The sequence below is a fragment of the Otolemur garnettii genome, unplaced genomic scaffold (genome assembly GCF_000181295.1).
Source record: "Otolemur garnettii isolate 467f Iridium unplaced genomic scaffold, OtoGar3 scaffold00015, whole genome shotgun sequence".
Lineage (NCBI taxonomy): Eukaryota > Metazoa > Chordata > Mammalia > Primates > Galagidae > Otolemur > Otolemur garnettii.
The window spans coordinates 25,072,432-25,088,858 of NW_003852410.1; the positions used below are offsets into that span (position 1 = coordinate 25,072,432).

The following is a 16,427-nucleotide window of genomic DNA, read 5'->3' on the forward strand; positions in this document are numbered from 1 at the left end:
AAAAAAAAAAAAAAAAAAAAAACTGAGGTTCCCCCCAAGCTTACAATAATTGGAATCATCAAAAGAGAAATCATTCCTTCTCCCCATCCTTTATTTCCCTAAAATAAGCTGCCAAATCCTAAATCAAAATGCTCCTAATAAACCAATTCAAGTTTATTTACCAACTCAAACCAATTGGGTTTGTGGGGAATAACTTCAGCAACATAACCAGAAGAGGGCATCAGCATACAGCGTTCCAAGAAGCAAGCCTCGAAAATAGAAAAGGAAAAAAAAATCAGAAAGCCCAAATTGTGTAGTAATAGTAAATGCATGAATCTTGAAATAACATCCTTCTGTTGTGATATTTTTCTGATCTCAAGTGAGTGTCAGCAACTCTCGGTTTGGCTAATCACATTAACAAACTATGTCATCTCTCACTGTTGCCAGATGAGAAATTCCAGGTAAAAAAATCACCGTGAGACCCTTTCTGCAGTAACTATGATCACTGTCCTGTGGTGGGGGGTGGTCAAAGGAATCCGTTATCCATATGACCAGTAACAGGTTAAATTTAACACCAGCTGCTATGCTGGGAGTGACATAGTATATTTGAGGGGTAAACACCTCTTTATTGGATTTTATATACTTGACTTTCTAGAACCAGACAGATTCAATTAGTGAAAGCTCATTATATTGTGGATATTGCTGATAGGGGTATAAAAATAACCAAGACATATGACTCCCTACCAGGCGTCCTCAAACTATGGCCTGTGGGCCACATACAGCCCGCCTAGGACATTTATCCGGCCCGCCGGGTGTTTTTGCTGCCGCTACCTGTCCTACTTAGCAGCCGACTCATCCCAGGGCCCGCAGTCCGGCCCTCCAATGGTCTGAGGGACAGTGAACTGGCCCCCTGTTTAAAAAGTCTGAGGACCCCTTCCTTCAAAGGATCTAGACTCCAGTGAGCAAATACGCCTCCTGAGCTACCCTGCATTTGAATCTTAGTATCAAATGCAAGGAGGAGGTTAATATAAATGCATATACTGAGTGTTTGGTCTGTGGGTATCACCCGTGGTATGTCAGGCTCAGTTAGTCCTCCAGCCACAACAAGATGTGGATAAAATGCAGATAAGGACTTTGAGGCTTAGAGAGGGGATAGCTTATCTGAGCTGGGATGGGACCCCAGGCCCGTGGGAACCCCCACTTGTACTCTTAACCTTCCATTTTAGAAGCAGAGAATGTAATCGGTGGTTCCGCTTATTACAAAAAATTAGTACATGTTCCCTTGTGAAAATACTCCTAGCAACCTGGCCTGGCAATGGAAGTTCTCCAAACCCTGTCTATGCACTATAAAGAAACTCAGGGTGGGTGGTTAAGTTTTCATCAGGATCCAACAGAGGGCAGCAACCAACCACCAAAACCTTCTCATGTGGCCAGCCTTCATCTCGCCAGGGAGACCTCCAAGCCTTGCACCCTGTTGGAAACGGGTGTGGGCCTCAAGAATACCAATTTCTTTTTGCCATTAAAAGAAAAAAGAGGCAAATCATACCAGAGAGGAGACTAAAAATGTCCTCAGCTGGGATCAAAGTTCACTTAGAATGTCTCTTTTAATAAAGGGAACTAAGGGACGAGCGATGCGGCACTCCACGCCAAGACGTTTGACATCCATGGATGGTAAACAGGCCTGAGAGCTTTTAGCTCAAAGCAGGGTGGACTCTTGCTTTGCTGCAGCCTCCTCGCACATGAGCCAGATGCAGAAATGCTAAGTCTACAGACTGGTCGAGCTGCATGGTGGCAACAGGGTCCTGAAGGCGGGCCTGCAGCTGCGAGCACCCACCCTGCGCTGGCATGGATCCCGTCCATAGAGTGAGGGCTGCCACTTAGGGCACCAGTGACAATGGCCGTGCCATTGGGAGCTGAGGATTGCTCTACTGTGACTGGCACCTAGTGAAGGAGTGCTCATTGCTTGTGACAGCATGTCATTCCTACACTTGTCTGAGATGAAGGGAAGACTTTTAAAGCAACCAAAAGCACTCTTTCAGTGGGAGGAGGGCAGGGGGAGGGGGACACAGTGTGCAGCTCCATGCCAAGCAAAATGCTGCAAAAAATAAAATGCTGAAATAAAAAGGCATAAACAAATGAATGTCTAGTGGTCTCTAACTTTGGACCAAAAGGTCCATGTTATATCTGCAAGCATAGCAGTCCCAGCCAGGGCCATGCTCATATTACACAGAACCTATAAAATTGCCACCAACCTGCAAAAATGGCAATCACATTTAAGCTTAACCTGGCTATAACAACAGTAATAGTCATGATAGCTAACACCTATTGAGCACTTACTAAATGCCAGGAACAGATTCTAAGTATATTCCAAGTGTATACTCATTCAATCCTTACAGTAAGCCTGTAACATAAGTTCTAAGATTATATCCACCCTATAGGTGAGGTAACAGAGGACCCTAGGGACTAAATAACTTCTCAAATCCACACAGCCAAGAGAGAGCAAAACTCAATTTGAACCCAGCCACTGCGTACAGAGCCTCAAGGGAAGGGACATGGTTCTATGAGGAGGGCTTCTTTGGGGAAAACAGGCTCTTGGGGACCAACCTCACACCCTGCTTTTCCTTACCAGGTGAGTCAGTACACGTTTGCCATGTGCAGTTATCGGGAGAAGAAAGCAGAGCCTCAGGAACTCCTGCAGCTGGATGGCTACACTGTGGATTACACCGACCCCCAGCCAGGTATTCACCTGCCCTCTAGGCCGTGAGCCCAGAAAACTCTCAACCTTCCCAAACCAATGGTCAACTAATATTTGCTGGGCACTTACTCCAGGCTGGGGACTAGGCTCATTCATTTACTGAGGGTTTCTCCTGTGACCGCGACAGCCATAGTCCTTGATCTCATGGAGTTTCTGTCCTGGTTGGTTAAATGTCATCTGAACCTAGGACCTAGGACTTTGGTTTTGACTCAAAGCATTCTCTGGTTTAAAACCAAAAAGAAATAATAAAGTATTTTTCTTTTGCATGCCTATACCCATGTTAAATATGGACTTTACCATACAAAGCTTAAAAATAACTTCTGAAAAAGCAAGTTTTACATGTTCACTAAGGAATATGGCTGTATGTGTGTGTGTGTGGTTTTCACCAGTGATGTGTGGGTGTGGCAGATTTTGTCTCTGTGACTGAATAAGCCTGTCCTATGTGTCCATATTCCCCAGCTATGGTTAAGAGTTCATAAGGCTAGCCAATGCTACTTACATGTCTTTTTTCCTAAGAAGACACCAATTCACAAGCATAGACACTGGGCTCCTGAGCCTTAGGTAACGAAGAGAGCCACACAAATGGTAGGATTGCTTGTAAGTTCTACATTGCCCAAGTTCTACATCCTGTCCCCTCGCACCTCTCCCCCACCCATTTATCTTTTTCCCAGAAAGATGAATAAAAATCAGCCTCAAAGAACCTTCAAAATGGAGGGGGGGTGCGAAATCATTTCAGCATATTAATGAACAACAAGCACCAACAGCCTTCTCCCGGAGAAGTTTATTTTTATGCCAAATCTGCACAAGGAAAGCATTTCCAACCATACTGCATTATTTGGCCCAAAACCTTTTTTTCTACTCCCATATTGCTCTTCCACATGCAACAAAATACACAGAAAAGAAAAACAGAGTTTGAGAGAAGATGGGGTGTTAACCTGAAAAGGTGTGATAGGGAAGGCCCTGGGCCCAGCCCATGTAGGAAAATTAGCACCCTGAGCCGCTCACCCTGCAGTGACTTGGACCAGCCCCACTCGGCAGACATTCATAGGTAATTGCATCCCCCTAGAGTATAATACAGAACTGACCACATAGGCATTAAGGAAAATCTCTGTCTGGAAATCTTTCCTATTGAGTAGAACCTGTGAGTTTGAAAGAAACAATTTCAAGCACTATTGAATGATGGGGGTTCTGCATTACAAGATTTGCCTTTAAAATGTTCTGCAGTGGTTCGTGTCCTTCTCAAGTCATTGGGTTGCCTTCAAAGAAATAGAATCAGCTGGATATGGCAGCTCACACCTGTAATCCCAGCACTCTGGGAGGCTGAGGCAGGTGGATCGCCTAAGCTCAGGAGTTCAAGACCAGCTGAGCAAGAGTGAGACCCCCTCCTGAAAGTAGAAAAAATAGCTGGATGTTGTGGCAGGCACCTGTAGTCCCAGCTACTCGGGAGGCTTAGGCAAAAGGATTGCTTGAGCCAAGAGTTTGACGTAGGTTGCTTATAAGCCACGATGCCACAGCACTCTACAGAGGGTGAGTCTCTGTCCCATATAAGCAAAATAAAAAAAGAAATAGATTCCGTCATTCCTAAGACCTACTTTTTAAAATGGGAGGCTGAAGGGCCAATCTGAGAAGGAAAACCAGTGCCATCTTGTGACAGTAATTCCTTTTGAGCCAGTTCCCTCCTTCTTTCCTTCCTTCTACGTAATTGCCTTTAGCCCTCACCATAGTCCCACACATGGATAGGACCAGGATCATCAGCCCATTTTGTAAAGGAAAAAACAGATTCTGAGGGGTCCCAGGCTATTGCTCAAGGCTGCCTGGTGGCTGAGCTGGGACTCACGTGCAGTAAGATATAGGCACGTGAGCAGCTATAGCAAAGTTATAGTTATTAGATGAAAGCAGACGCAGGGAGAGTGTGATCTTTTCTGCACGCGAAAGGTGTAACCTCGAGAGTATTTTTAAAGCTTCTTTTATTTCTTGTTACACCAATCCCACTGGGTATAATTTATAAATTCCTTTACTAAAGACATAAATGGAAAGATATAAAATGTAAATTGATTTTATGTTCTTGAGAATAATAAGCAGCTTCTTCTTTCTGTCTTCCCATGTGCTAAGTTTTATTTATTTCCCAAGTAATATTTGATGAAAAATGGAGATTTAAATATTCTCACTTGCCACAGGAAAAGTCTAACTCAGAATTTCTTGAAGAGTGCTTGCTAAAAATAAAAGTTTCTGAGCCCCACTCTCAACCTGTGACCCAGAAGAAGGAAGGGCGGAATCCTCTCCTATCACTGAGCAGCGTAGCAGATTCCTGGGCACAGTGAAGTCTGTGGCCTGAGAGCTGAGCAGTGCACATTTTAGCTAATGCCCTCAAAGATGTGAGGGGCCTCCTTGACTGCTCTCTGATGGTTGACAATGGAGAAGACAGTATCAGGCTACCTCTTTCCTCACCTACCCTTGGCTTTATCGGGGTTGTCAATGGCCCCCACTGGTGGCTATGTTTATGGGCTAAGTACCCTTGTAGTCCAGTCCACTCCACCACAGAAGAGAGGGATGAAACTGGATACCTATGACTTAGTATCAGCCTGGATCCAGGTAGTCTCTTAGACCCATGCATTTGCGTTACAAAACTCTACTGATTGAGTCATTGAAATGTTAATTTAGAGACTGGTAAATGACCCCATGTAAGTTTTATTTACAAGCTACTCCTTTTAAACTAAAAATGAAAATGTGCTTTGGAGAGTATGCGACAATCTCTCAGTTCCTATTCGATTGAGTAATTAAACTTCAAATGAAAGAATATTCATCTAGAATAATGTAATGGCACAATTTATTGAATTAATTAATCTTGGACAACTCATGGAGACCTCTCTTACCCTTGTAAATAGAGCGCAGCCAAGCAAGTGGTTAGAACAGTAATCTCTCCCTATAGAGAGCTGGCCAGCATTCTCGACCTGGTCTGTCTCCCTGTGTCCCCAGCTGAGTCCTCCCACTCTTCACAGGTCAGTACCTGCAGGACTGAGCTAGTCCCCTCCACAGAGAGCCCAAGCCATGTCACAGTTCATACTGGCCCTGTTCCACCCCCAGGCATTGCAGTTTTCTGAGACTCTGCTGCCTTGGTGGCTTGTGTGAATGTTCACTCTGCTCTCTCCTCTCCCGCTTCTCTTCAGCTGCGCAGCTCTTCTCCCTCCTCCTTGCCCGCAGTGGCCTGCCCTGGGCTTCTCCTGCTTTCTAAAAAATTTCCATTGCTCTCTGCTGCTGTCCTTGCCGCTACTGCTGTTACTTTAGATATTTCTCTTTGCCTTGCTCACTCCACAATTAAGTTTCATCCTATTGTTAATAATGATGCTTCCAGCTGGGCTCAGTGGCTCACCTGTAATCCCAGCACTCTGGGAACCTGAGATAGGTGGATTGCTTGAGCTCAGGAGTTTGAGACCAGCCTAAGCAAGAGTGAGACACCATCTCTACTAAAAATAGAAAAATTAGCTGGGTGTGGTGGCGTGCACCTGTAATCCCAGCTCTTCGGGAGACAAAAGGGTTGCTCAAGCCCAAGACTTTGAGGTTGCTGTGAGCTATGATGCCACAGTACTCTTCTCAGGGCAACAAAGTGAGACTCTGTCTCAAAAAAAAAATAATAATAATAATAATAACAACAATAACAACAACTACAACCCTTCGGAGAGCTGTTTGTGCTTGCCAGTCCATGGTGTTCAGACTTTGCAGCAATATAGGTGAGCAGTTCCGGTTCCAGTATCACCTCTCCAGGACTCAGTTTGCTTATCTGCAAAATGGGAATAATAATACTTAAATCATAGTGCTGTTTGAAAGATTAAAAACATAGAAAATTTCTTAGCATCAATTTCTACCCATGAATGATTATAGAAGAGAGGTCTCTCTGTTTCCCAAAGTAATCCCACGAACAGACTTTTGGAACAGGTATACAGTATCCTCATTCCCAGCAGCAGGCCCTGGGAAAGAGACAGGCAGGATGGTGGTAAAAGTGCCCTCCCTATAGTGTCTGTCCTAGAATCCCCTGCCCGTAACAAAGTAGCTAAGTTTACCATGAACTAGACTATAGAAAGGTCAGTTGACACCCCTCTTCCCTTTAACTCCTTAGTGCTCACTTTTCAAGCATAAAGCATCTCGCAAAGATTTTATTCCTCCTCCCTTCTCTGCCAGAACCCTCATTTTTATTGTGCCATCCATTAAGTTCAGCAGGTTTTCCCAGCTTGCTAATTAATACATCTTCCTACTTAAATTACATTTTAAAACCTTCCGTAAGAAATTAGGCAAAATATTCCCTGGTAATTATAACCACCAAAAAGATTTTATATAACAAACTCCCCATATAAAGAAGGGATTCATCATCCCCTATCCCTGGCCGCTGTAAGTCAAAACTACCAAGATAAACCTGCTCTTGCAGAATGGACACCTCAATTAATGTTGTCAACATAATGAAGAAGTCATAATGTCACCAGAAATTTTTTTCCAACATGTGTTATTGACTGGACTTCATTGGAAATTTGAAGTTGCTAATCATTCATTCATTCTCTCAGTTTCTAACTAAGAGGTAAGGAGATGATGGGAACCTGCTGAAGATATGCAGCAAACCAAGTAACCCAAAAGGCGGTTTCTAGATGTTGATGAACACGGTGCAGCCTTGGCCTGCCAAGAGAGCCTTCCACCTACCTCTCTAAAGTCTAACCTTGAGAACTGCCTGTGAAAAAAAGATAGGTGTATAGCATCTTCATTTATTCAGCAGTTGTTTGTTGAGCACCTGCTGTGTGCCATGCACTTGCTAAGCACCAAGGATATAACACCAAACAAAACAGACAAAAATTCCCAGTCCTTAAAGTAAACTGTGTAGTTTGCTACAAGGTAATAAGAGCAATGGAGAAAAATGAAATAAGAGAGATGGGTAACAGGGGATGGACATCAGGGAAGACCTCAGCAGGAAAGGGACATTTAAGCAAAGATCTGAAGGGGTGAAGGTTAAGATCCAAGTCATGCTGCTATTTGGAAGAAGGGTGTTCCAGGCACAGGTAACAGCAAGTGCAAAGGTCCTGAGGTGAGAATGTCTAGAGCATCTAGAGTGGAAGGAATAGCAATGGGTCAATATGGCTCCAGTGAAGAAAGTATGTGCGTGCAGAGGGGCAGTGAGTACTCGGAGAGGAGGTGAGAGGTGTGGAGGGCCAGTTCACATGGGACCCTGCAGACCTTGTCAGAACCTCAGCTTTTCCTCTGAGTAGAATGCAGAGGCTCTGGCAGGTTTTGAGCAGAAGAGTGACGTGACCTGATTCTTATGCTGTATCAAACATGCTGAGCACCATGTCAGAATAGACTATAGAGAATGAGGATGGAGGCAGTTAGATGGCCGGATGCAGGTGCCATCACTGGAGGTGGAAGAAACAGTCAAACCTGGTAGTATCTTGAAGGAGGAACCATCTGAATTTCAGGACCCACTGGCAATGGACAGTAAGAGTCCAAGCTGACCCCACGATTGTGGTATTAAGCACCTAGAGAAAGGGGCTCAGGTTTACTGAGATGGAGAGGAGGGGGTGTGTTGAGAGTGACAATGTTGAGTATGGCAGGCTTGGGATGTGTGCTGGATATCAGGGGTCAACCGGGTTCAAGAAAGCCATTTGGCATTCAGGGCTGGACTTTAGTGACAAGGTCCAGGGGGAGGTGGACATGGGAGAACCATTGGTAAATTTGTGGCATTTAAAGGCTGGAGGGCAGTCACCAGGGGAGAGAGGGCAGATGAAGAAGAGAAGAAGTGTAAGGACAGAATGTCAGGATGCTCCAACACTGAAAGTTCAAGAGGAGGAGGAGGGACCAGCAAACTAGACTGAGAAGCAGCAGGGCCAGGAAGGTAGGAGGAAAATCAGATTTTCAGGAAGCCAAGTGAAGAAAATATTTTAGCCCAGGCACAGTGGCTCATGCTTGTAATCCTAGCACTTTAGGAGGTAAAAATGGGGAATAGCTTGAGGCCAGGAGGTCAGGAGTTTAAGACAGGCAATAGTGAGACCCTGTCTCTACAAAGAATAGAAAAATTAGCCAGGCATTGTGGGAGATGCCTCTTGTCCCAGCTTCTCAGGAGGCTGAGGCAGGAGGATCGCTTGAGTCCAGAAGGTTGAGGCTGTTGTGAGCTATGATAAGGCACTGCTCTCTTGCTCAGGTGATAAAGTGACACCCTATTTCAAAACATGAAAAGACAGAAAGGAGAGTACAGCAGAACCTTCATAGTTGACCCCCTCCCTACATTGACTCCTTAAGTTGACCTAATTTCATAGACTGGACATGCATCACATGAACACAATGGAAGATCCTCGTGTTGACAGCCTTCGTCCCTTGACCAATATGTTACAGTCCCTTGGATAGTCACCTTCTCCATTTTGAAGAGAAGGGAGTGAGTGTCACATGCTGCCGATAGGTCAGTGGATCACAGAAAATAAGGACTTGGAATTGATCATTGGATTCAGCAATGTGAAGGTCATTGGTGACCTTAGAGAAGTTTCTGTGGGGCAGCAGCCTGACTGGAGGTGCTGGAAGGCAGCACAAGAGACAGACCCTTGTTCCTCAAAGTGTGGTCCTCAGGCCGACACCATCTGCATCACTGGGGAGCTGGTTGGAGATACTGAGTCTCACCCTCCAGTCCAGACTTCAGAAGCTGCATTTTAACAAAGTGCCGGGGGATTCATATGGGAACTAAAATTTGAGAAGCCTGGGTAGAGAGCTCCCTTTCACTGTAAAGAACAGCTGAAGGGAGAGGTGGGGTAAACAGAGGTTGTTTGCTTGTTTGTTTCTAAAGATGGGAAAACAAATAGCAAATTTACAAGCAGATGTTTGCCTAGCCAGCAGGCAGCCTGTTGACAGTTCTGTCCCCAGCAGGACAAAAAGAGACAAAAGCCAGGCTCAGAAATGCCTCTTTAACATCAGGGTCCACACCCTCTGTAGCCAAGTGGGTCTCAGACTTCCCATCCTAGATGAATCACTATTCCTCTCCTCTAGCCCAAGACAAAGCAGCCGAAACAGCTTTCCCAAGGGCTGAGTCCTGCTGAGAACACTGCAAATCGGCTTAATAGATGCTATGACTTCCTTCTCTCCCAGGTTTGGAGGGTGGCCGAGCCTTCTTCAATGCAGTCAAGGAAGGAGACACAGTGATATTTGCAAGTGACGATGAGCAAGATCGTATCCTGTGGGTCCAAGCCATGTATCGGGCCACCGGGCAGTCACACAAGCCTGTACCCCCAACCCAAGTCCAGAAGCTCAACGCCAAGGGAGGGAACGTGCCTCAGCTGGATGCCCCCATCTCTCAATTTTGTAAGTAAATGTGCCATTTTTTAAAAATAGCCCTATAGCGTAAAGTAAATCTTCCAAAGTTGAATTAGAAAATCTACTTGCTTTTATGTTTAAGGTTCATAAAGCCTTATTTGTTCCAAACATAGTGAATTCAGAGGGAAAGTTGGGACAAAGTGTTAGCTACAAGTAATTTTAAAGTGCAATACTTGACATTCTCCCCCCGAGGACTGAACAGAGGAAAGCATATTTCAGGTGGCTTTTCATCTCTTTATTTTGGAGAGAGTTTGGAATTCACAGCCAAACATGTATTTGTTTGAGTCCTTCAAAGATTAGTAGATTATGTATGTCCTTGCTTCATTTCTTCCTATTAAAAGTACTTTAAAAATAGGGTTGATTTGAAAGAAACTTAAATCTGCAATTTAGAACCATTTAAAAATAAATGATGACATTATCACATGCAATGAAAAAAGAAAAAAAAAAAAACAAAACATGGTACCTAAGATCCCATTCTGAGCTAAAATATCAGAGATCCAAAAATGAAACCATCTCCTTTAACAGCCCTAGTTCATATTCTAGGGGATTTTTCCTCTTCTTACCTCTGCATCCATTTAATTTCTTGCTACCTAAAATGACTTTTATCTCCCAACAAGTACAGGGTAAGGGGAAAGCTAAGATATGCTTGGAAAGGTTTACTAAAACAAAGAAAATGGCAATAGAAAGCATCCGATTAAGTAATTCATTTTAGTATCAAACATTCACCCTAAACAGAGACGTTTGCCTCACCCTGACTATCGAGTCTATCAGCGATAGCTCAGACACAAGTCATGTTTAGCAGTCATCATGGTAATTCCTTACCTTTGTGTGGAATCTACTCATTGAGTCCAGTTTACTGAGCAATTGCCCAGAGGCAAGACATACAGACGAGGCAGGCAGATGAGGTCTCTGCTCTCCTAATACCTACATTGCAGCAGGGGAGTCTGGACAGCAAATGAGTCAACAGGTAAATAAGATAGATTCAGACATTACTAAATACCATGAAGAATGTCACATAGTGGGGACTGAGAGAAGAGTCCAGGACATTATATATGATCGAAGAAGCCACCTCTTTAGGGCCAGGCGCTGTGACTCATGCCTGTAATCCCAACACTCTGGGAGGCCAAGCCTGGTGGCTTAACTGAGCTCACAGGTTTGAAACCAACCTGAGCCAGAGCAAGATCGCATCTCTAAAAATAGCCAGGCATTGTGGGGGGCACCTGTAGTCTCAGCTATTCCAGAGGCTGAGGCAAGAGGATTGCTTGAGCCCAAGAGTTTGAGGTTGCTGTGAGCTGTGACAGCGCGGCATTCTACAAAGGGTGACAAAGTGAAACTGTCTCAAAAAAAAAAAATTCTCTGAGTTTGTGCCTAAATGGTAGGTAGTCAGCCTGCAAATATTTCAGGAAAGGGAATTATAGCAAAAAGAAAAGCAAGCACAAAAGCTCCAAAGCAGAGCACTCGCCTCTGACCTAAGCTCTTACCCTACAGTCTCTCCTCTGTGGCTCTAAGCAAAATATGAATGTGGATCCCACTGCCATGTTCCACTACTGTCTGACAAAATTGTGTTCCTAAAACTTACAGCACCCTTGCTGCTGATGAAATACAACATATTAGGAGATAGCAAACGCCTAATGAAATTAATGAATTCCAATAGTGAAAGTTCACACCAGGCACAGTGGTCTGTAATCCCAGCACTCTGGGAGGCCAGGGCAGGAGGACCCCTTGAGCTCAAGAGTTCGAGACCAGCCTGAGCAAGAGCAAGGGCCCCATCTCTACTAAAAAAGAGAAAAATGAGCTGGGCATTTTGGTGGACACCTATAGTCTTAGCAACTTGGGAGGCTGAGAGGCAGGAGGATGACTTGAGACCAGGAGTCTGAGGTTGCCGTGAGATAGGCTGCAGCCACAGCTCTCTAGCCTGGGCAACATAGCAAGACTCTATCTCAAAAAAAAGTCAAAAAGTCCAATGTTAATGGTTTCTTAAAGGAAGATGCCTGCCTTTGTGGGACATTATAAATACCACACAATCACTCTGAGCTCCCACATGGAAAATCATGAAAGAATAAGCAAGGGATTGAGTGAGAAGGGCCAGCCTTCCTGCCCACAGCCACCACCAAGCCCCCACTCTCTTCTTGTTTTTTTGAACATCTTGTCACCTGGATTGATTTGAAAACAACAAAGAGAGCAAAAGTCATTAGTTGAAATAAAACATACCCAATATGTGTTTGATTTTTCTAAAACAACTGGGTGGTGGGATTCCTTTCTCCACTTGCCCAGAACACTCCTTTTTAATGCATTTGGAGAGAACATATCCTATCATATTCACCTGAAGGGGAATTACCTGCATGTTAGAAAAGAGGTTCTAAGTGTAATCACCATCCAAATCAACCTCATACAACACATATATCAGGTGATATTTGGAAAATACGGTCTTATTTCCAAATAACCTCCATTTCTTCTAAAGTCATTTCACCTTACATTCAGTGTGTCTCTGTCCTGTCATCCGCCCAGATTAAGAAATTGCTACATCGTTTGCGATGAGCCCTACCTCTTCCTCACTCATACGGGGAAGAGGAAGGACGTTGAGGGATAAAATTAAATGGAGACCAGATACGGAGTAAAAAAGAGAGAGATTCCTGAGTCAGATTTTCCTCTGAGCATAGGATTCATTTAGTTATGAAACAAAAATGCTGGTCATGGCTCAGCATCCATAGCTCAGTGAGGAGGGCGCCAGCCACATACGCTGACGCTGGCAAGTTTGAGCCTGGCCCCAGCTGTAAACAACAATGACAACTGCAACCAAAAAATAACCAAATGTTGTGGCAGGTACCTGTAGTCCCAGCTACTTAGGAGGCTAAGGCAAGAGAATCGCTTGAGCCCAAGAGTTCAAGGTTGCTGTGAGCTGTGATGCCACAGCACACTACTGAGGGCAACATAGTGAGATTCTGTCTCAAAAAAAGAAAAAAAACAGAAAGATTCACCTGAATATAGACAGTGTTATGTTATCCTAGGGAACTTTTATTAAATGGGACATCCAAAGCAAAATCCTAAGGGTTACAATTTGGAGGGTATATAATCCTTAGAGAGGATGTGAAATAAGAGAGATAAGTGAGAATGCACATTTCTGGGGTTCATCAGTACCTGGTGTTAGATCCACCTTCTTCTCTCTTGTATCCTTAATCACTGCCCAGGAATAGAGGGGGGTCTCCAGAGAGTGCGAAGCCCTTCCAGGTTCTATAAAAACAAGGCCACCACTATCACCTGTGTACAGATTGCATACTATAGCAGGTACCTTTCACATAGACAAAAACATAAATGGTACCCATTGAGTTGTGCAGTGTCCCAACTGCACAACTGTACCCAGTGGTTCTATATATGGCAGTCCTTATCAAGATAGTGCCATGGATACTTTTAATCCCAACAGTGCCATGGTTACTTTTTTACCCCTTAAACAGAGCCTCAACACTGCTCCAAATTCTATCTATTGCTAGTGTAAGCACGTAATAAAAACTCAGGCCAGAGTACTAATAAGAGTAGCTTTTTCTCCTGTAATTTAGAAAGTAGCAAAGAAAACTAGTCAGGGTTTAGCCAGCCCAGACTTCTGTGCCTTAGCATGTGCAATTAGAGATGTAAAAAACCCACGAGAAAAATCAGAAAAGGAATCAGTGTCATGACCGCATAAATGATCACGAGACACAGATTGACAGTATGAGCTGCAAGAGGTGAGGCTAACCATAGGTGTAGGGTAGCCCTGAGCACTTCTCACAGAGTCCTTTTATTGAGAAGATGCTTGCTATTTAACATCAGCCTTACTATCACAAGACTGATCTTTGTTCCTCTGGGATTACTGAGTTACTTGGTGGCTTGCCTTCCAAGTCACAAGAGATTCAAGGCTTGCCCAGAAATTGTCTTGTTCTCAGCAATTCTTCAGATGAGTTGTGATATTGGTGACTGTTATAGCAGGCATGATGTTCAATCCTCTATAAACCAGGAAGTTTATGTTCCATGATGTCATCAGGTAATTATATACCACAGGCAAATAAATAAGTAAATAAAATGATTGGGGGTAACAGACTACAGTCCTCCTGGATATCCATGGGGAACTGGTTCCAGGATCCCTTGCAGATACCAAAATCTGTGGATGCTCAAGTCCCTGCTGTAGAATAGAGTAGTATTTGCATATAACCTGCACATATCCTCCCATACAGTCATTTGTAGATTACTTATAATACTTACAACACAGGGTGTCCAAAAAGCTCCTGTGAAATTACACACGAACTTTGTGGACACCTGGTATGATGTGAGTGTTGTGTAAATAGTTGTTATACAATCTTGTTTAAGGAATAATGAAAGGAAAGTCTGTACATGTTCAGCACAGATGCAATTTTTTTTCAAATGTTTTCAATCCACCATTGATCAAATCCCTGGACGCAGAGCCCATGGATACAGAGGGTTGACTGTGTGGTCTAGTTTTTAGTGTGTCTACCACACAAGACACTTGCAGTGGTTAGTTCACAATTCCTTCATAGCTGCTCTAATTTGTTAAGTCCAAACCGTTAGGGTTAAACAGATCAAATAATACATATGGGCAACTCAATCAAAGCCACAGTTTCTTCATACTTACTGTGACCAACCCATCCTGGCTTGCCCAGGGCTTCCCTCCTGTTAGCACTGAAGTACTGTGTCCAGGAAACCCCTCTGTCCCAGGTGTACTGGGAGAGGTTGGTCACCCAGGACCACAAAATGACAAACCATCATAACATAGTTATAAATAGCAAACTTTGGTCCTTCGCTTCCATTTGGTTGTCAATCTATACCCTGATTTATTTTAATTAAGTCACATCACAAGAATTAAGTCAGTCATAGATTCTCTAACAAAATAAGTTTTTAAAAAAATCAAGTATTGCATTTTAAAAAGGTTTCCTTGACTTCCAAAAGGTAAGGATTATTGTTAAATTCTCAACTCTACACACATGTCGTTAAATCCCGTGTTGGAATTTGTTCAGAGGACTTGCTGTTCTTGCTAGTGAATAATTTTTTTACAACAGCTTTTCAATGGTCTAACGTCAGAATGGCTTGATTAATGTTTACATGGTAGAGGAAAGCTACCCAGAAAAGGGAAAGCAACCTAGAAGTATTTTGGGGGTAGAAAAAATAAGCACTCCCATCTCATCATGTCTCTGTCTATTCAAGGGAAACTTGAGAATGGAACATTTTATAATTTGGAAAAAGTTGGGAGTAATTGTGAGTTTATTTGGTTCTTTCTAAATTCATTTTAGCAGACTCCTTGGTGCAGTTTTTATTTTTTGCAATTTCAAAAGCTCAATTTCGAAATGAAAAGACACGTCTAAAAAAGAGTAGAGTGGAGTTATTTATATGGAATTGTAAAATCTGGAAAAAAAATAGATCCTGCTATTCATTAGTTTGTGTGTGACTAAACAAAGAATTGGGGAGGGTTCTATCAACCTTTAAAAACTTTTTTGTTCTTTTGTAGTTTTTTTGTGCGTGTCATTGTTGATTTAATTTTTTTCCTTTTTTGTAAAATTTTGAGAAATTAAGTCATTACCAAGCTACACAACTTTTTGTAAACAAATACTTGGAATTCTCCAGTTTTTAAGACCAATGTTGTTTACCTTGAACCTGATGTTCAAATCTGTAGTTGAGTGTTGCCACGATTTATTGTGCCAAGTGGCCTCTCTTTGAGACACTTTTTCCCTGTCCATGATATGTTAGAAGAACAGTAAAAATCAGTATCTCCAGTCTCACTGGAATGGGGAAGAGGGAAAAGGGTTTTGTTTTTTTTTTAACTTGGACATTTGGTCAACGATTATTTAATGTCACTTCCAAAGAGTCATTTTAATGTCTGTTTCTCAACTATAATAACTGTTAATCACATCATAGATCCCCAAGGTTGGATGTTTTTGAGAATTGTTCTATTTTTGTTACCATCTGAACAGTCTTTCAACATTTAGAGGGATTTTGGCTACTGTTGGTTTGGGGGAGGTTGATTTTGTTTTTTTGTTTTGTTTTGTTTAAGTTTTCTTGTTCAATCTTTGCTTGAACCCAGAAACTTTAGCTGCTAGGTTAGAACTCCTGTCTGCTTTCCTGAGCCTTGTTGCTAGTCTTTATGTTATTCTGGTTTGTTCCTTCTTACCCTGCTAACTTCTAGCTGGACTGAAGGGTAAGTGCTCCCCTATAGCTAGCACAGCTCAGATAATCAGACTAGATTATCTGACACCTGCAATGTGCTTCCCCCTCTCCTCTTAAATCTTCCTCATGTCTAGACTTTGTAGTAAAATTTTTCATGTTATTTTCCTGACCTTAGGTTTGAAATGTAAGCTTCCATACTGAAACTAGGATGCAT

At 43.1% G+C, this 16,427-nt stretch overlaps 1 protein-coding gene across 6 annotated transcripts in view; it reads left to right on the forward strand.

The window, feature by feature from the left end:
* The window catches only part of CADPS (calcium dependent secretion activator), a 484,159-nt gene that overhangs the window by 318,423 nt on the left and 149,309 nt on the right, over nt 1-16,427 (forward strand). For all 6 annotated transcript variants that reach the window (XM_003785525.1, XM_003785526.2, XM_003785527.2 and 3 more), the window contains 2 exons: nt 2,609-2,717; nt 9,842-10,054. In XM_003785525.1, coding sequence (XP_003785573.1) covers nt 2,609-2,717; nt 9,842-10,054 — 322 coding nt within the window. The remainder of the gene's footprint in view (nt 1-2,608; nt 2,718-9,841; nt 10,055-16,427) is intronic.